This window comes from Sparus aurata, chromosome 3 (assembly GCF_900880675.1).
Source record: "Sparus aurata chromosome 3, fSpaAur1.1, whole genome shotgun sequence".
Classification (NCBI taxonomy): domain Eukaryota; kingdom Metazoa; phylum Chordata; class Actinopteri; order Spariformes; family Sparidae; genus Sparus; species Sparus aurata.
In genome coordinates, this window is record NC_044189.1 from 7973798 (window position 1) to 7995372 (window position 21575).

General features: G+C 39.3%; 2 protein-coding genes across 3 annotated transcripts; one reads left to right on the forward strand and one right to left on the reverse strand.

Moving 5' to 3' along the window:
* The first annotated feature begins 830 nt into the window (after nucleotides 1–830).
* olah (oleoyl-ACP hydrolase) lies at nucleotides 831–3733 on the forward strand. Its single transcript, XM_030412012.1, has 7 exons — nucleotides 831–968; nucleotides 1055–1229; nucleotides 1470–1608; nucleotides 1691–1790; nucleotides 2354–2523; nucleotides 2623–2705; nucleotides 2958–3733. The coding sequence occupies exons 2-7, from the start codon at nucleotides 1100–1102 to the stop codon at nucleotides 3098–3100; spliced, it is 765 nt and encodes a 254-aa protein (XP_030267872.1). The 5' UTR covers nucleotides 831–968; nucleotides 1055–1099; the 3' UTR covers nucleotides 3101–3733.
* Nucleotides 3703–21528, reverse strand: LOC115578818 (sodium/hydrogen exchanger 3-like). Of its 2 annotated transcripts, none has more exons than XM_030412007.1 (16): nucleotides 21234–21528; nucleotides 10053–10355; nucleotides 9616–9776; nucleotides 8512–8590; nucleotides 8228–8405; nucleotides 7895–8115; nucleotides 7600–7802; nucleotides 7425–7514; nucleotides 7257–7327; nucleotides 7038–7167; nucleotides 6419–6564; nucleotides 6066–6189; nucleotides 5494–5667; nucleotides 5016–5070; nucleotides 4817–4903; nucleotides 3703–4543 (listed from the first exon to the last, which is right to left on the reverse strand). In XM_030412007.1, exons 1-16 carry the CDS (start codon nucleotides 21526–21528, stop codon nucleotides 4245–4247), a joined length of 2616 nt encoding a protein of 871 aa, XP_030267867.1. In that variant the 3' UTR covers nucleotides 3703–4244. The 2 variants fall into 2 exon arrangements, with proteins under 2 accessions (XP_030267867.1, XP_030267868.1); XM_030412008.1 differs by lacking the exon at nucleotides 21234–21528 and adding an exon at nucleotides 12185–12697.
* Nucleotides 21529–21575: the final 47 nt, after the last annotated feature.

Genomic DNA, 21575 nt, shown 5'->3' on the forward strand with positions numbered 1-21575 from the left:
TTTAATATACTTTACATACAAACCACACAATCAGCCGGTAAAACATCAAATAAATCAACTTGTGTACCATCGAAATAAACTGATAACGACTTGTAACCCCTCATCACAGGTTGCTGATGTCCTTCAGTGGTGATCAGATTTTTCGTTCTTATTTGAACATTGTCAGGGGCTATATGGCAAATGCTTGGAATACAAATATTAGACATATAAAAGTAAATTTTTTATATATTTTTTTTTATTTTATACAATTACTTATTTGCTTCTCAATTCTGGAGTTTTGTATACCTTGACCCCTCAGACTAGGAACTGCTGCATAGATTATATTAACCCGTCTGTGTATAACGTTTAGCAAACTGGCTCCACAATGACAAAATACGCCAATAAAATGCTGCTTACAAGTAAAATTATATACATCATAATGAAAATCAAGTTTTGCATGTGAGTACTTCCTTTTCGATACTTGAAATATATCCTTGATGATTTCCAGTTTCTGAAGGCCTTTAGTCAACATATAGTGCATTTCCGGGGTAACCTTGTTTAATTTTGTCTAACTTGCCGAAGCTGCTGCTCCCTCCTCCGCCACCACCACCGAGGGAAACCCGTCAGGAAATACCAACTGTAGAAAACAACGTCACTTCCGGGAAACTTTTTATTCTTCATTTCTCAACTATTTACGTCATGTTTTGAGATAACTCCTGTCCTCCCCAGCCAGGTGTTATAAGAACATGTTAGAAAACATTCTGCCAAATTATGACACAAAAAATAACCCAGAGTGAAACTAATATAAATTGTTTGGATGAGTGCTTGAATGTACACCCCCCGCACTGCAGATGTCTCTAGAATCCACTGGGAATCATTTCACAACACAAAACCACAGAAGAAAAGCAACCAGGAAGTGGTACACTTGAACTCCAGCATGAGCAATTGCAGCTGTTTTTTTTCTTAGGAGAAGTTGATGGAGCTACCAGGTGGGACTTCACATGTTCATAATCCTCCCTGTATATCTTTCTTCGAGGTGAATTACTTTAATTCTGCATGTTATTCCTATTTTTAGGAGCATAAACTTCAGGCCCAGCAGGTGTGAATCAGTTCAATTAAGATGGAGAAGGTGATCAACTGTTTCAAGAGGAGGCCGGATGCTGTGAGCAGGCTGATATGTTTCCCCTGGGCAGGCGGAGGCTCCATACACTATGCCCGCTGGGGAAACGTCCTCAACAGCTCCATAGAAGGTAACTCACCTGGAGGATGTTGTATAAGTGCTGCACTTTGCTCTGTTTATCTATAGTTTGATCTATTTTCACAATTCCTCTGAGGACTGTAAATATTGCTGTAATGTAATCTACAGTTTAAAATAAAGAATTGTGGGAGTTCAGCTTTCTTTATTTTACTGTGCAATCAAGGTTTAGATGTGTGACATTATGATTATATTTCTACTTCACATGTTTTAATCCCTTTTCTGTCCCTTCCAGTGTTCGCCGTCAAACTTCCAGGCAGAGAGAGTCGAGCCAAAGAGCCCTTCTTCCAGAACATGCAGCAGATTGTGGACGAGGTTATTGGCGCGTTGTTACCACTGCTGAAAGAGAAGCCTTTTGCTCTGTTTGGACACAGGTATGACAACAATACAAGTCTTAAAGTTAACCTCTACTATTTTTTTTCTACATTTTCTGTGCTCTTTCCTGATCTGTTTCAGTTTTGGAGCCTTCACGAGCTTCGCTGTGGCAGATGCTCTGAAGAGGCTGCACAACCTCGAACCAGTTCACATCTTCCTGTCCGGAGCCTCTGCACCTTATGTGAGTTGACTTATCACAGCTCTGCAGGATCGTTCACACGGGCTGCACAGTTAATGGAAACAATATCAAAATCGTCACACGTGCCAAGTGCGGTATCCAAAACACAGAAGGTAAACTGTGTGACAAAACTGCATTTTAATGAATTGCTGCAGTGCCGCAGAGATGCCCTGGCCTGCTAATCCATCCAACAAATGTCACATCATCATGCTTTTAGTAGGTTTTCTCATTGACAATACTGCCTGAAGAAAAACAGCAAAATCCAATAAATTTAATCCACATCTGCCCATTTTTCTGCACAACATATCCTGTTTCTTGCAAATCATGTCTATTTAAAAACTCCTGGGTGACACATAGAGCAAGTCTCAAGTAACCAAAGGATCTGCAGGAAGGAAGTAAAGATCCTGCTCACTTTTGTTCACTATACCCAGAAGAAATTGGTTTGGATTCTGCCGGTTGAATCATCTGGTTCCATCTATATGTTCAACTGTTACAGCACTCAGTTTAGACTCTTTAATAGAAGACAGATTGATGATATACTGACGATGTGTTTTTTTGTCTTCTAGTCAGAGACGCGTATCAACACCCCGAAGAGAAGCGACTTATCTGACGACGACTTTCTCAAGTGGATGAGTTCGATCGGAGGAACCCCTCCTGAGCTGCTGGCGAACCCTGAAGTCCTGAAGCTCTTCCTTCCTGCCCTGAAGGCCGACCTGCACGTTGTAGAGAACTACAGGTGAGCTGACAACCGTGTCACTTAATATTTAACCACTGAAAAAAGTATGATTCAGAAATAATGACAGCAGTCATTCGAGATTTACTGATTTTCTCACAGGCGGGACAAGCCGGACAGTCCGATCCTCTCCTGCCCGCTCACGTGTTTTGATGGAAAAGATGACATTCCTCATGACTTACAAGGTCTGTCCTCCGATATTCACGCACTCACTCCACACTATGATAGACGGGGCTGTAGATGCATAAAGGTTAAATTCAAGTTCTGTTAATTATTTTTTTAAAGTAGTGAAGCAGATGGTAAGATTCCAAATTGAGGAGACACTGGAAAATGGTTGTATTGCTCCAGAATGCTGCCTGTAAATGTTCATATGACTCAGTGCAAGTTGTCCTTATGTTCACGTGTAAAAAACTACATTCATGTGTTTTTATCAACAGCTTGGAAAAGCATCACATCAGGAGACTTCACCGTCAGGATGTTCGACGGATCCCATTTTTACCTGAAGGATTCTGCGAATGAAAAAATTATCTTAGACTTCGTCACGAAACAGCTGGAGACATCAGAAATGGACTATTTATAATGACACGTGGAGAATCACTGCATGATGTGACTTTAATGTGTTTTTTCAGAAGGGTAACATGTTGCGTAACAAACATACTTGTATACCTGTAGAATGAGTCTTAAAAAATCAGCTGATGTTGGGGCAGAAGCTAAAAATGACAACATCATACTGATCCAATTTTTTTCTTTTTCACAATTCTTTCAAAATAGAAAAAAGTCAGCAAATATGGCCTTTTAATTGTTACTTTATTCACCATTTCTGTAGGCTATTTTAGATACGTCGCATATTGATTGACATCAGTTTGATGTAAATGTGCCAGATTTAGCTTAGAAGCTCATTTTTAACCGCAGTGCACTTAGTTTTTTATTAATTTTATAAGAATATAAGAGCAAAAATCTTTCTCATGTTAGGCATTTTTATTAATAAATGAATCCTGTGTGATTAACCATTAATTCACAGTGTAACAGACTCCATACTGACTTTCTTTCTAAATCCATATAGTTGAAACCCGTGTCCAGGCAGTCACAGTGTTCTTTGTTCGAGGTACATAAAATATATATAACTGCTCAGCTGTGCACAGATTTGACATGCTGGAACTGTCCACATAATGACAAACCTCATTTGTGAATAAATATGTCTTTATTATACATATGACTATTTTACAGCGGTCTCATTCTTCATGTTGAATTGACCTCTCTCGCTCTCAACACACAAGTTATTTCGATTATCGAGTTGGAATTAATTTCATAACACTCAAATTAAATCTTTATAAACAACACAATTCATAAATATCTACATTCTTGAAAAAAGGCTTCTGCATCACATTCAGGGGTCAGACTCTCCACGGGGACCGCCTGGTTTACTATAAACCGGAGGAGATGTGACAATGTTCAACATGTGCTGGTGAATAACTCTCGCCTCGGGTCCCTCTGCTCAGTGAAGGGTGAAGTTAGAGCAACAACTGAAGCTGTGCAGGGGCACAGAGGTTGAGGGATTGTGAATGTTTTGTCTAGAAATTCAGGACTATGACTAAACAAAAGCACGGAAAAGAAAACATTCCCTAGTCAATATATCGAGGGTAGATGGTGCAAAGTCTGAGGTGAGGTTCTGTGTCTTTGGCAGTCAGGTTAAAGGCAGCTGGAGGAGGAGGAGTGGCCTGCTGCTACATGCGGTCTCCTTCAGGTGGAGGTGGAGGTGGATGCGGAGGTGGCGGCAGCTGGTCGTCGTCCCTCGGCTGAGCGGCAGGAGCGTCCGCCAGCATGAAGGAGTCGGTGGAGTGAGTGCTGTTGCGGAGAGGAGCCAGGCGGCGCAGGTTGCTGGGCGTCCACGGCAGCCTCACCTGGGCTCGTTGTGACGGAGCCACCATGCCGCTGTCGAGCTCCGCCTCCGCCAGCCAGGGAGGGATCTGAACCTGGGACATGGGGTCCATGTCCGGCATGAAGGCTGGGTTCTCAATACCATCTGGATGAGGGAGAGAAACTGAATTAGTGCTGACAGGGTTCATTTACTCAAATACCGTACTTAAACTGAATTTATAAGTACTTTTTGCTTTACGCTCATGTAGTGCTACATTTGATTGTATGACTTTAAAGAGATCATTTAAGTTGTTCTAGGTCTAAAAAAGGAGGCAAAAGAAAAAACTGAATAAAACAAATTCAGCCAAAGCAAGTCTAAAGATAATAATGATCTTCTCTTTAAAGATAGGTGGACGATAAGGTGGCGGATTTATGTTACCTCCTGCTTTGTAGCTGATCCTCATGGGGAAGGAATTCCCTGAAGCCTCGGGGCCAGAGGCGCTGTCTCCCTCTGAGAACTCAAAATCTAAAAGATAGAGAAAATGTTTGGGTTTTTTTTACATGGCTTTCATCAAGTATTTGACTACTTCATGGCTCACAGTGTTTGTAGTTTTTAAAACCGAAGCAGAGATACGAACCTTCATCACCAGAGTAGTAGCTTCTATTTTTGTCCACTGATTTTCCATTTGGCATCTGCAGGTAGAGCAGTCATTATTTTAGTAAAGCACATCTGAAACTAAGTTACAATACACATGTCATATGTAATACACAAGTTCTGACTGTTAAGGATGGGTAATATTTAGAAATGTTAGTACCACTGTGAAAGTTTGAATACCTTACTTTGATAATGTTAATCAGCAAAAATGTCTTCAATTTTTTATAAATGCAGTCAGTGACACAAAACTGTTAGATGAAACACTATTAAAGAGGCTAAATTGTAATTCAAATCCAGTTTTATCCAATCAAAAAAAATGAGTTTGCAAGATTAGAATTTGGTTTGTTTTTGACCATTGTTACCATAAAAACTAATGAAGTTCAATAACCAGATTTTGTGGCAGCTGTGTAAAATTCGATGTACGCGACACCTTAGATTGTCTGATAAGAATGAATTGTGACCTTTTGCTGCTGGTCTTTCTTTGGGTGCTTGGTGATGTGTTTTGGTGGAGCGACGCCCATCTTTGCAGACTTAAAGGACTCCAGACGGCTCCTCATGGTCCTCTGGAAGATCTCCTGCACCTCGTTCTCATCCTTGTTGACCTCGAAATGGCTCCGGCTGTACCTGTGTCGGTGCTACGAACCAGGAGAGAAGAGACAGACATGGAAGAGTAAGAATGAGAAATTTGAGTGGTTACTTTTGACAAGACACAGGGAACAAATATCATGAGTTCAGATATTGAAGAGACGCTCCTCTGATTCTACACATAAGGTTTATTTGTCATTGGGATTACTACTGAAACAAACTTTCACGGGTTAATTTGAATTACAAACTGCTGGTTTGGGGTCTGACAGAAGTGGGAATTAGTAGGCAGGTGACATCTAATGAAAGAAACTAATGTGCTGCATCATTGGAAATGTAGGATACAGCATTTCTAAGGCTTGAAGTTTAGTAGAGGAACTAAAAATCTGGGTATCTTGGCCTCTGCTGCATCCAGCTCGACATTTATCTAACTGGAACTGAAGATGCTCACCTGTTTCCTGCCCTTGTACAGGTGCTGCTGCAGCAGGTGGTGACTGTTAACGTCGTCTGTTTCCCTCATACCGTTCATGGTCTGCTCGTGCATTTCCAGGCTGACCGACGGCACAGGGTTTCTTCTACACAAGGAAAAATAATGTCAGTTATTTCATGTCTCTATCACACTCGGTTATGGCAATGACTTAGGAGCCGAGTGCAATTGCAGTAACTGCTTGTGGTCACCAGGGGGCGGTGTCTGAAGAGACATAACGTAAGTAGATGTTCAATTAAAAGAGTAGATTAACCCCAGTTAATATAAATTGGCTCTTCGGTGATCATGATGTAAATCAGGTCAAAATGTTTGCTCACCCAACGGCGGACACTGCACCGTGATCGTCTGACGTGTCGGCCATGATGTCAGGCATGACCTCTGAGTACTCGTCACCAAACTTTTTCTTGAAGTCGACAATTGCGCTTTCATTACGGACGAACTCCAGGGAGCCTCTGCGCTCGCCCTGCAACAATGAGACCAGACGACTTCCTTTAACAACTGCTGCTTAAATGTTTCCTTTAAAGACCGTTAGAAAAAGGATAAACTTGTAAACAAAACAGACATATTCTACGAGGACTGAAGCAGTCAAAATCAAAAGTAATTTGAGAATCAAAAATAAATAATTTTGAGGATATAAATCAGGAATATAATGCAGAAATGAATATGCAGATAAATAAATACAAAAATGGATACATTAATAAATAAAATGGAAAAGTAAACTGAAATGTAATGTGGGAGTAGGAATTAGTAAAAAGATGAAGAAATACAGCAAATAAAGCAAATTAAAAGAGAAATGTAATCACATTTTATAAATTAATTAATGCCTATCCTTTTTAAAAAAATATCATTTTTGGTTCATTTAACAACATTTCTTTTTTATATTTTATATTTTGACTGCTTCAGTCCTCCGTAACATTCAGCAGATTCCCCCTTCACCTCAGCCACGTAGCTCATGGCATCTTTGAGGTTCAGCTGATGGAAGACACTGAAGATGTGGTCGCGGTTCTTCCTCGCCGACGGCTTCATCAAAAACCGCGACATCCAGTTCTCTTCAAAATGTTTCCACCTTGCCAGCGAGAGAGAAGAGTTAATTGCAACTGACTGAAACAGTGAAGACATTTTAATATGCAAATCGTTTGAAATGTCTTTACGTACTTGTCCCTCATGTAGTTGTGTCCTATTTGTCCAGATATGTCTTCTATGGCGACAAGCATGTGATCAAATGCCTAAACAACAAGAACAAGGATTTGGTAAAAGATGAACTGCGGTGTAACTGACAGTCGTGGTTCTTCCTGCTGTTTTTTTTTTTTTTTTTAGCTTTACCTTGTTCTGCACTTTTTCAATGAGTGTGAGCTCGGTCACTGCTGCTCTCTTTACTTTAAGCCAGGTGACCAGAGGCTTCATCGTTATCCCCTGAAACAGATTTTTGTGTGAGCGAGCTGCAGCAAACAAATTAACCGACTAACTTTTTCTAGCTACACGATAGAGAGGTTGTTACCTGCAGGATGACAGTGAAGTACACCACGATGAGAGTAGTGCAGACCATCAGATTCTTCTCCTTTATCTTGTTCTCGTCCAGCATCGTAGCCAGGCCATATGCAACAGCCCCTCGCAGGCCACCGTAGCTCATAATCACCTGATCTATGAACTCCAGGGGTACGAGCCTGAACTTGTTCAGGATCCAGGTGAGGAAAAAGACGCCTGTTGTATACACACAAACAAACACAGTCTGTTTAGAGATCCGATTGTTTACTGTTTACACACGAAACTGAAAACGAAACACACAATCTCACCGATGATTCTGTACACAAAGATGAAGAGCAGTGTGAGGAGGATGAAGCCGGTGTTCCACACCCAGATGGATTTATCGATGGCCGAGATGCCGAGGAACACAAAGACTATGGTTTCGGATCCGTTGGCTAAAACCTTCATGACATATCTGACTGTGGTGACGGACCTCTCGTCCATGTTTGCATTGATGTACTTTTGGCAGCACATACCGCAGAAGACGATCCTGCAGGACAAAAACACACATTTCTTCTGTCTTAACCCTTTTTTAAATGTAGTAAAATCGACACAAAAAACAAGTCAAATAAATTAGATTTTTTTTTTCATCGAGTACTCACGAAAGGATGGCAGAGAGTGAGAGCATCTCAGCCGTCAGGTAGGCGAGGTATCCCAAGACGAAGACGAAGCCCGCCTCGATGACCTGGATGTTTTTAGTGCATCTGGTCACAAGAGAGATGAGCAAACCAAACACGAAGCCCATGAGGGAGCCACCGAACGCCACCACGAAGAAGGAAACTGGAGAAGGAGAAAGAGGAAACATGCACAAATAGTTACTTTCATGTTATTCATATTGTACTTTATTATATTAAATGAACACGGGGAAATAAACGTCACTCCTTACTTATTCCTTTGATGATCTCCACAGCATTAATTTTGGGTCCTCCCAGTGACACAAATGCATCAAAGACATTGAAGAGCACCTGAGAGCAGAGGAAAAAGAGAGATATAACAAGAATGGATATGACTTTTAAACATTTTCTTCTTAATAGTAACTGGAATTACTCCATACAATGCAGGTGCTTCTTTGTCACAATGTCTACATTTAGTTTAGTTCTTCAGAACAAACTTGTTTGGTTTTTTTTTACCTCCAAATGTTTTAAGGACATTTTAGAACAGAATTTCTTTCTCTTTTAGAAGTGAAATAAATGTGCATATCATCCTCTCATGTGTATTGTCAGTTATCACATTCACAGATGACGCGTGACGTGTCATCACAGCTCATCTACACATGATGAAGATCATGTGGGCTCAAAAAACACTGTCATGTTCCTGTAGAATGAGGTAAGAACTGAGAATGAAACAGCAGTGTGCGAATATTTATTTGTTTGCATATTGTTGTTACTCAGCATCTGCAAATATACAGATGTGCATGCAACAGGGCTGCAACTCTTTTTGTTTTCTCATAATCAATTAAATGATTTGTTGTTTGGTCCATAAAATGTCATAAAATGGTGAAAAAACATCAGATATAACAGTAAAATACTGCCAGGAAACATTTAACTCATACTTTTCTGAATGGAAGATGTTTATTTTATAATGTGGTATTAATTCTTTTAAGTGAGTAAAGGATCTGAATAGATCCTCCATCACTGTTCTTAAACATTACAAAGCTGTGTACAGTGGAAAGTAACACCTTTTACTCCCTTGCAATAATGAATAGAGACGAAATCCATGATTCATAACACATACATTAAATATTTCTTATTAGATCAACCACCTCAAAGAGCGCTTTGATGTGGGATTAAATTCAGGCACATTCACAAGACCTCAGTCAGGGTAAAGGTCCTCACTTTACAGAACAGCATGTTTGTTTTCTGTTAACACTTCATGTCTGTTAGTGTACTTTCCAGTGATGGATGTCTCGGCAAACTCACAAACTGCTCTGCTCGTTAGGTGACTTCAAAAGTCAAGCCCAGCGGTTGAATAAGCGCCGCGGCATACGCACCACTGTCACGCCATCGTTGAGCAGCGACTCTCCAAACACCATGATGAAGAGGACCTCGTTGACGTGGACTTGCTCAAACACGGCGATGACAGCCACAGGGTCCACGGCAGCAATCAGACTGCCGAAGAGGAGATACTGCAGCAGACCGATGTCCAGGTCACCTGCAGCACAAAGGGCAGGACAAAGTCTAAAGATGGCTTTTATTTGACAGAGCCCAGTAAGAAGTTGAAGAACTTTCAAGACATCAGGCCTTTTAACCACCCAACAATCCAATAATCGCTATAAAAATCCCTTCTGAATGCACCATTTTGGTCCACAACATAATTTCCCAACAAGTACTGAATGGATACCATAAAATTTGGTACAGACAACGTCATCATCATCATCATCATCATCATCATCATCATCATCATCATCATCGTGTGAGTCCCTCTTACCCATGGCTCCTCCCATGTGACACCCCCACAGCGACAGGCCCAAGCTGGCGGCGTTCCAGCAGGTCCCGATGACGGCGTAGACCAGGATGGCGCCCATGTTGCTGAAGAAGAGCTTGTTTGGCATGAAGTAACCAGCGTCCAGGATGATTTGAGGCAGCAGGTAGAAGAAGAACACCGTCGGGGTCAGCGTGAAGGTCTGCTGCTTGTCCGCACCCCAAATGATCCCACCCAGGATGAAGCCGAAGCAGATGAGCAGGGCGCTCTCTGGGATCACGTTCGTCACGTGGTGGTTCGACTCGATGACTGAAAGAAAGGAATATTTTTCTTGAAATTTGATATTTCATTCAGGAAAAGGTGATGATTTATTCGATTGAGTTTTCTTTTTAAATTGTTTTTGGGGGCTTTTTGTCCCTTTAATATTTAATGAAGAACGGCAACCGATTCCAACTTAAACAAATCACCACATCTGGGAATCGAACCCAAGCCACCACCAAGGACTCTTTGACAATGGCAACATTTCAAACACATTACCTCATAACTTAACCATAAAACGAGAAGTATTTGTGTGGTTGCAAAATTTTGCAAATCATCAACTGTTGTGCTCGACTGTGAAAGTGTCACTTTTGTTCCCGGGCATATGATTAACCAGCATGGTGGTGCAAATGAAGGTTTAGAGATCTGTCCAGAGGTGAGGGGACTTAATGGCCTGACAAAAGTGTCCATAAGATTATTTAATAATAAATAAACCAAATGAAGCATTGCAATAGAGCCATTACAAACTGCTGAACTGATATAACTTTCCAGCCCTCAGGGTGAGACTTTTGCTGTGTTGATATGTTCCATTTGAACGTGTCTGATTAGAACTAAGAAGGTTTCTCATATTTCAGTACTGTGGAGCCCAAAGAGCAGGATTATCATTGTAAACTTCTGACAATGTGGGGAATTTCCTATTCAGTACAGAAGTGCAGAAAAAACACAAGCAACTCTTCTGTTCCCGGGAACATCATGCTGAGTTGACCGTTCTCTGCTGCAGACAGACTGTTACAATAGCAAATGAATATCACGGCACACGGTGAACGACCTGAAAAACTATTTTCTCAATCAGCTTCTGACTATTTGCAACGGTGTCTTACAATATGTGAACATAAAAATGTTGGCTAAAGTTGGAGCAGTAAACATGTTATTTGACATGACAGATTTATGTATTTATGTTCCTATTCTTGCTCCTGTCACTGGTTTTAAGCATGTAGGACTCAGCTGAGTAAATGATGTCAAATATGTTTCTGTGCACCAATTACATTTTAGTACACACATTTCTTTACCCAAGTAGAAGCACAGATACTTGCGTAAAGAAGTACTAATTCAACTTTTTTCCCAGGATGTCAAATACCGACATTTTGGGTAAGTAAATCCTCATTAATAATCTTTAATATCCCCCAAATACTTTGAAATGAAAGTAAACTAAATTAAACAAGCCTTTAAAAAATGTAAGGAGTAGAAATTAGAGATATTTGTGTTACAATGTAGGGAGCAACAGTATTTATTCACAGTTTAGCAATATCCTGATACAAAATCTGACATCAATTTTGTGGTTGTTTGATTCAATGTTCCTATCACTCTGTCAAATGTGGTCAAGCCAATAAATCCTTATAATCAAAATAAAGACATTTCAAACTTCATGTGTCACGATTAATAAAGTAACACTTAAGTTGAAACAATATTTCCAAGGTTTATAAAAAAGTAGAAATAAATCTTCACTGTTTTTACAAACCAAACTTTTTAAAAGAAATATTGAGAAAATATGTTTTAGTTTTTTGGTAAAAGACAGAATTAAGATCAGAATGTTCCTTTATGTGTGACAACAGGACAACTTTGTGATTATTCTATATCAGGTGGGATAAAAATAGCTCAGCGTTATCTTCTGTGATAAAGGAATGTGTCAGACTGCAACATCCTAACTATGCGTGACGTAACTCGAACAGGCTGCGGCTTTTGCCTCTTCTCAACTTCTATTCTTACCTCATAAGATCAATGATCATATGAGATGAGAAACTCTGGAAAATTTTCCCTGTCTACATCCTGAAAAAACACCTCTGAGGTATATGTTATAGCCTCAGATGTTTGTTACGTACCCATTTTACCCAAACCAGCCACCAAAATCCATAATACGATGATATAAGGGGCCTCCACATGGTGCCACTTAAAGGTCACGATGGGGATCCCTGTGATGATGGAGTCATGGCCGTGTTCGGAGTGATTCAAGCTCGATTTGGACTCTGATGGTTTCAGTGGGGATTCTCGATGTGTCAAGGCCACGTCCCCGTTCGCCCTTGTGACCCCCGAGATGAGGCAGACCAACAGCCACAGGTGTGCATATCCAGAGCCTCGCATTTCCTCAAATAACGAGTAAAAAGGGAGGCTGCACTCCCCTCGAAAAAGTCCTCTGTCTTTTGCCCGTGCAACCTCCGATGTCGAGGTGAAATGTCTGAACCAAAGCCAGACTGAGGTGCCAGACAGCGTGCCACACTTCTGATTCCTCCTTTTTGTTATGGGTTCCTCTGTCTCACTCACTCGTGTTTCCTATCTTCACTATCTTTTTCTCTTTCCGTCTAGTGCTCCATCTTCCTATCTTTGTCCTGTCAGTCCTCCCACAGTCTGTGGTCAGAAGTGTGCAGAATCCTGGACTCAGCCTTTTATACGTACAGTATCTCCTCAATGAGCAAGGTTGTGTGTGTGTGTGTGTGTGGGTGTGTGTGTGCGCGTGTGCATGTGTGTGTGTGTGTTTTAGGTTGAAGGATTAAAGGAGGAGTAACCGATGTCCAAGAAAGGTCTCCAGTTATTCAGTCACATCTGAAACACTCACCGGTCACTGCTTTGTTTGTGCTTCCGCTCTCAAACACATTCAGTCACGTTTGTCGTGACACATGGAGGAGTCGGGGGTAAGTGATGAGGCAGAGGTCATTTGATAGATGTTGAACCAGTACCTTTATCTGTTCAGAAATATTTCCATTGGGTTCATCTCACAACTTTGTGCTTAGTAATGATTGACACTGACATTACTAATTCCTAGTTAGACTCCCTGGTCTCTTGACGCAAGAGAAATGAGAAAACTGTCCTCTAACAGTCTCTAAATAAACTACTGCTATGACACAATGGAGCATTCAGTTACTAAGGTTATGAAATAGTTTTGTCTCTGAATGTTTGATAATAACTTTAGTTCCAAAATAAAAATCTCTATAATGTATATAACATTATGCACATTTTTTAAAGGATCAGTTCAGTGATATTATCTCAACAAGCCAATAATGAACTATGAATAGAGCTGCACTGTTTCCAAAAAAAAAAAAAAAACACAACTGCTACACCATTGAAATGGGGCACATGTTCTTTTATCACAACAAACATGGGCACTGTAGTTTAAAACCTCTGTCCTGATGCTGTAAATACTCACTAGAGCAACAAGTGTGCATCAATCCGCTGCTGAGAGCAGTTCCCAAAAGCAGCTCATCCCTGAAAGTAAAACGTTGTGCAAGCAGCTTATCATGACCCACATTTACGTTCAATGCCGGCCAGCGCCCTCTGGTGGTCATAGTAATTATGACGGCTGCAAAGGAGGACGTCAAGTTATGTAACTAATATATGTACTATAACCTAAACCCTGATCTTTTCCTTAACCTTACCATAGATTTTAAATTGAACTAGATAGTGCTGGTTCATATACCAAGAAAGGTTTCTAACTTCCTGGTTTACTTCCTGGTTATGCGCAAGTAACTTAAAAACAAAGGACGGGTCATGACGCCACTGAGTCTCGCTTTGAGGCCAGACTGTGGTGACAGCTGTATTAAAGTCTATGGGAGACGCATAGGGAAACACACTAAAACCCCAAATATCTACATCTTCTGACTTCTAATAAAGAAAAGCCTCCAGAAAATGAAAGAATATACTTCAGAGAGTAAGTTTTGGAAATCATCTGCAATCGACACATTATTATTATTATTATATAATCTTAAAACTAAAACTGCAGCATCCAGCTGTTTCAGAGTTTTACTGAGCCTTTACCAAAATAAAACTGTGCATTTATAAGACATTATTAAAGATGTATGTGGTCAGTTGTTATCAGCGGGCTTGGGCTGAGTGCCACAGACAGATTAAAGAAGTCGAAACATTTTAAGAGACAGATTAACACATTGTTGGCTTTTGACTTTCTCATGAAATTTGTTGCGTGTAAGAAGAACAGTAGTCTTATCTTCGAATGACGATGACACATCTTTAGAGGAAGTAAGCTGACACAAACACCTCTCCAAAGGTGCTTTAGCCCACATTGTGAAATGATCCTTCTGTAAATACTGTACCGAGCCCATAAGCACCTATTCATAGGATTTGTTCTGTTATGATTGGATGATTTTACGAACAGTCCCGTCCTGTTTGAACAGAACAAGAGACAATAGTCTCTTTCTTAAATAAACTGGTTTAATGATTAAATACGTCAGCTTTCACACAGGTACAGGTGCGAACCAGTATGTCTCTACTAACACCTAAGTAACGGAAACATCTAAGAGCTCTTGAAATGAATTATTTTTTAAATGAAGTTATTCATTTCACAGTGAAGTTAATATAATTACTAATGTATGAAAACTTTCCCTGATGGTTTATTAATAATGAAAGCAGCTTTATACCTGATGGGCATTAGGTTGTTTTTAAAAGCTGTAAATCATCCTTATGAGAACATTTATCCACACAGTCTGCACAGTCACGCATGAAATCCCCTGTTCAGCCTTATTAACTAATGACCTAATATATCTTACTTAACAGTGGCTGGCCTTGAACTTAAACCTTTCAATTGTTCTAAAGTGCCAAACGCTATGTGCACTCTTTAAACAGAGAGGTCAACTTCATGGTAAAAGCGAAAGGTCACCTACAGGTTGTTTCCAGACTGGGAGGAACAGTACAGTAGCTGCAGCTAAGGATTATTGTGTTATTATGGTGAAAAATATTTTTTTTACACAATGAAATGTGTCATTTCCGACCTCACTCTGCAAACACTTCAGTCTCACAAGATGTAAATATAAATAACCTTTCACGGTAAATTCATGTTTTCATCTGATGCAATCCCTGTGAGCAATGTAAAATGAGTAAACAATAAAATCATCCTAAATTACAAAATCGCCAAGACGAAGACATTAACATCACCACAAAAAAATGTGATTAAATGGTCCCTGAACTGAGAAAAATGATCCTGTATTGTAGAAAGTGAGATTTTGTGTCCGTTTTTGATTATAAAGCAGGTTAAGGTGTTAATACAATATATACTGTGAAAGTCTTAAAACATTAAATCCACAGAGAAATGGACCTTTAAACAGCAACCAATGAGTGATCGTGTAGCGGGTGACACACTGTATTCTTTCTCCTTTCTTCTGAGCCACTTACACGCCAGGGATCAGGTGATTGATGCATCACGTAGCCAACGAGATTTCAAATGCATAAAATATATACTTTAACTTTAAAGCCCTACAACTGGAAGTTACACAAGTTTATGTAGTTTTGTTTTTATAGGCTGAATAGGCTGTTTTTCCACATAAGCACTTGTTCTTGACTATTTCATATGCATTTTTTTGGTCAAACTGGCATTTGGGTATTTCTTGAGAAAAATGTTCCTTTTTTATTAATGTTGTTAACAAATTAGAATGTAGACCATGTAGGACTGTGGACCCATTGGGTTCTCCTGCTAACAGGGGCAGCTACAGGAAAAATAAATAATTCAGTGTGTTCAAACTCCTGTAGATTAATGCCGGAATGCTTTTATTTTTATACAATTTGTCTTATAGACTTTCAAAACAGCCCAACACCATGCATCTACTACCAATGGTTCAACAACAGCTTTGAATTTACTTTGGCTTGGCTGAAAAATATATTTTAGTTCAATGTTAAGTACATTTCCATGAATAAGAACAGGTTAAAGCATTAACATTAACATTTTCTAGTAGACTCCCAAAATCAAAGTATGAACCTGAAAATGAGCATTATACCTTTAAAATAAAACAAAGATGTGGAACAATCCTGTTTTGATAGTACAAGAAGTTTCCAGACACTGACGAATGTTTCCGTTATGTTCATGCACTGACTGACAGGTGAACAGGAATTTATTGTCTATTGTCCTTTAATTAGCACAGAGCAGAGGGAATAAACCTGCAGTGAGAGGGATGAAAGAAAAGCACTGTAAATCTCTTATGAGGAAACAAGATACGAAAAACGGCTGCCTTTGTCTGCACTTTAGCGAGGTACGTTGAGTAAGCATAAAGTCAACATTGATGTACGTGCACATATTGTGTGTTTTATGTAAGATTGCTTTATGTTACTTTTTATTGCCGACCATATCTGTTCTTAAATCATATAGAAATGCATAGCTCTCTCAAAAAGCAGTGTGTATGTTCACTTTCTCAACGTATATAAAGTTAAGTACAGGCTAATAGAGAACAAATTCATCACGGTGCTGTCCAGACTTTACAATCAAACATGTATGAGTCGTTTAATCTCTATATCCACAAGTTTAATCCCTACATGAAACAGCAGACTTAGTGGTAACATTTAACATTTTAGAGATGTCCTCTAACCCTTGTGTCAATGTTTGCCTTCTACACAGCCCAGCCTTTGCTCTTTTTTATTGTTTTTGTTTAAACCTTTTCAAGTGTGAACTCTAAATTACCTCAAGGACGTGTGCCGATTCTGATGAAGTCTTCTTGCAGTCATATAAAACATTGCAAACACATAAAACTTGCAAATCAGTTGTTAGATTTAAACAAACTTAAAGTCACAGAGCGTCATTTCGGCCTTTAGAGGTCTCTCAATCAAAACAATAGAAACAAAAGACGCAGTTTTAGTGTTTTCATCTCTCTGTAAAAGCGACTAACCTCTGTCTGTCTGTGTATGTGTGTGTTCCTCAAATATCTCTGCGGCTCAGGATCAGACTGACCTGAGAGTTTCAACATGGCTGCTGGGTGGTTCAAGGGTGTGCTATTTCACATTTGTTTGGATTGCAATGATACTGTTAATAAATTATTTCATAAATGCTTTAAAAATTCCACGAGCATTGTCCACCGGAGCCACCTCAGTCACGTGCGCACCAGAGCCAATCACTGCAGAGCCCACCGCGACCCCCCACCTTAAGAAACAAGCAGACTTATACCTGCAGCGGCGCGAGCTGGACCGGGATTTTGCCGGCGGTTCGGTCCCGTTCTGTTCTGTTCTGTGCATGTAAACTGACTGTTGTGGATTAATGAGACTAAAAGAGTCCGGATCGAGTCTGTTCGGGTCTGAGGAGATCCGGAGACGCGTGGACAACAAAGTGGAATCAGATCTGTGGATGTTCGTGTGTAGCTAGCTGCTATCCACTAGCTACACAGCCCACCTCCCGATCGAGGCGATGGACCGGACTCACCGGCACGTCCAAAACCGGACTTAGGGTAAATAATGTCCGCCATGCTTTTTCGCGAACATTGCAGTCACGTTTGCTTTGTGTCTGGTGGAGGAAGAAACAGTAAAAACGGGCTTTTGTCACGAAAGTGTCCAAGCAGCAAGTTTGGTTGTTGAGGAACAGAAAGTTGTGGGAGGGACGTAAGCAGATGATTGACAGGCAACGACAGTCGGTGTGTAGACAGCGATACTGAGAGTTGAGAGATTTGTGACATTTAGCCTGTTTGGAGTGTGTAGTTAGTGTGTTATGTAGTGTTTAGTGTGTAGTGGAGTAGTTTTTTTGTTTAATGAGTCAAAACAATTAGGAGACTGCTGAATGAGCATTGCCTGCATTTGAATGTAAATAGTTACACGTAACTTTGTACATTTTTAAAATGTATGCACATATAATGCAAATATAAATTGTTGTTTATATTATAAGTAATACAAAATGGTTTGTAAACATATTTGTGGTTTTCACAGTAAGAAAATCTAACTTTTTCTACTCGAATTTTGTGTTTTTTTGTGATTTTAGGTCCATTGTGTTAATACACTATCACAAAATAAAAAAAATAACTCTACAGTCACATGTGAGGTTGTGCTAAAAAAAATAATGACACCAAGGAAATAGTTTTTAATAGTCAAAAACGGCCAATTATACCCTGGAATATCGGATTTCACAACAAACCTAAATATCCCTGACGTCCCACGTTCAAACACAGCCTCATTTGGCCATCCATGAAAAAGCTGCTTAACCTCCCACTTTTCTATAGGAATACATTTTTCTTACGGGCACTGCACTAGTTGTTAAAAAAACACCACTACTGATGAAAATCTATCAGACGTGACTCAGGTCCAAATGTAACGATGAGGTAATGTTTTGAAATTTCATAAACGTAATGTTTAGTAACACTTACCATCTTCTTTCCTCCCACTCTGATGTGTCATCTGGTCCACAGAGGTTATAGCGACCTCGAGTAAAATTATGTATTTCTCTGGGTTTTAACATTTCAATACAACTCATCACACACACATGGACATTCAAATGTAGAAATGTTGCGTGTTGAGTTATATTTAAAGTATTGAACTTCTTTAACCTGCGAAATCTCCTCACAAAAACTCAAAGGTCAAATGTCAGTCACTAGTCACCTGGAAAAAGTACAATATTTTCCTTTCAAATGTAGTAGAGTGGAAATCTAAAGCAGCAGTAAATGAAAAACTCAAATATATGAAGGCAGTAAAATGTCAAAAAATGCATCTTGATAGATCTTTCATTGATTTTGATAATTAATCGATTATCAAAATAGTCAGTAACTATTTTTCTTCAGACTAACTGTGAGTCTTCTGCAATTTGCTGCCGCTACAAACACGACTGTAACATTTTCAGGGCAGCACAGATTAACACTGAAGCTGACAAAGTGACTTTTCTACTGTAACTACTTTCAGACTTTGAGTGAGCTGTATCAGGTTTCATCGCTCGGTCCACCGCAGTCATTTCCTGCATCATGTACCGACAACAGTCCCATATTTATGTCAGTGGAAGTGTACACAAGCACAAGCCAACACACACCAACACACACACACTCATACTCATTCATTTATATTGTCCACAGCGATGCAACCCATTAGTGTCTGTTGTGTACACATGGAATGATAATGACCATGCTCAGACAGGACGGTGTGATATCCAACAGAGGTCAAGCTCTATTTAGGCCCCTTTTTATGTCTGATTCATCATTACATAAGTTAGTTGTGTTTAATCTGAAAGACAATTAGTTGCCCACTATTTCAATAATTGAGTGACCATAGAAGCCATTACCGGGGAAAAATGTCAAAGACTTGCTGGTTCCAGCTTCTAAAATATGAAGATTCAATGTATTAACTTCCATTTATAACAGCAAATGAAGAGTTTTGGGGTTCTGGACTGCTGGTTGGACATCCAAGCAATTTTTGGACTAGAGCTGCACTGACTACAGCTGACGTCGGGCTCAGGGAAGCTACGCTGGGTAATTCCAACATTTCTTTTTTGTTTATAGATTTCACAATGGCTAACTCTGACTAACTCATTAATTAATAATCCATAATAAAAATATTTTTTGCTGGAGCTGCTGATTTTGTCCTGGTCCAATTAAAGCATTTTAAATTTTAAAATCACAGTTATCTCAAGCAGCACGTAACATTGATGACAACATGGATGACAATACCATGAATTGCAACATACTGTATAGTTGCAACCAAACTTAAACCTTAGAATGAGATCTCCAGATTTTCCCATCAATACAGACTGAGAAAGCTTCACCTAAATAGACACAGTGGATATAACTCAATATGCATTAACACAAACTCTAATCTGTAAAAATTAATGGTTTCTTGACTGAATTTCAATAAAGAATAAAAATCACTATATCAGCAAATTTGATGACTTTTGGAAAACAACTAACTACAGGGTATGTATAATTATTTCAAATTACTCCACATCCAAACTTTTCAAGGGGAAATAATCTACACTCATTGTTATAAAGGGGACAGACAAAATATTAGAAACACCTCTTCTTGTAAATACGATGCAAATCAACAGAATCTCAAATTAGAGCTTCCCAAAAGACCATCGAATGGAATCAACACCTCAAAAACTGAGGTAGTTAAATTCCATTAATACAATAATCCAGTATGTATATGATAATATATATATATATATATATATATATATATATATATATATATATATATATATATATATATATATATATATATACTCTGAAAGGGACAATTCTTCATATTACTTTTAATACTTTTTATACTTAAGTTTTTTAGATTTTGCTGGTATAACTTCCGTAGCTTTGCTTCATATGAATGCCAGCTTTTTACTTTCTTATACTCAGTGATGGAATGTACTGAAATACATTTACTGAAGTACTTTACTTCAGGACAATTTTCAGGCATTTCTATTTTCTGGTACTTTATACTTCACTTCATTGTGGACCCATTGTATACAGTTTATACACACATGTATATATGTATATGTTTATAAGTACTAAGTACCTTTGGGTGACTTTCACTTTTACCAGAGTCACATTTTAACACTCAAGCATGACTTTTGGGTACTTTCACTCAACTTAATGATAAAGTTCTTCTTCCACAGCTTCCACAAGAACTGGGGCTCAATTGTATAAAATAACATTGCAATATTTTTAATCTATCTCCAGTCTCAGAGTTTACCTGATTTAGATTTGATTTAGATTTTGTTTCACACAGCCTGTCAATTAATTTTAGATTATATTGTGATGCTCAATACATCTTGATATTGACAAATGTCCAGAAAGCCACTTCATAAATGTCAGATGGGGCAAGAGAATAAGATACCACAATATTTTTAACCAAATACCTCACAGATATTGTGACAATGTTGTACAGATAACTATTGGTAATTTCACAAAATATTAACATCATGAGATTGACCCTAACCCTAACCCATAATCATAGCAATGTGAATACAATGACTACGTGGGTAGAACAGTCTGGTAAGTTCAGAAAATGACATCACTTTACTCTAATGCAGTTTTTAAAACCAGGAAAAAACAACACGTATCAGGGTCTAACGATATCACCATATATCATCTTATATAACAATGCTGATATAATATCCATATATTTACCTAAACTCCTCCATGTTTACTTTTAAACAACTGTTCTGGGGTACAGAGCGTTATAAGATGACTCATTAGGACTCACTAAGTTTGCAGATCCAGCTGACCAGGATCCAGAGGGCCACCAGGTACGGGGTGGTGACATGGTGCCACTTCCAGCTCACAATCGGTAGGGTGGTGATGGGCTCTCCTCCATGACCACCATCGTGTCCAGTGTCATGACCATCGTCGTGTCCAGTGTCATGATCTGAGCTTGAGTTGGTCCCACTATCGCCGCTCGACGGGGTGTCATGTCCTGTTTCTTCATTGGCCAGGCTCGAGCCCACAGACACCATCAGCAACATGCAGAGAAAAAGTGCAAATCTCCAAGTGGCTGCCATGTTTAGGAAAATGTCTTCACTAAGTATTGACTCAAGTGCTCAGGTCA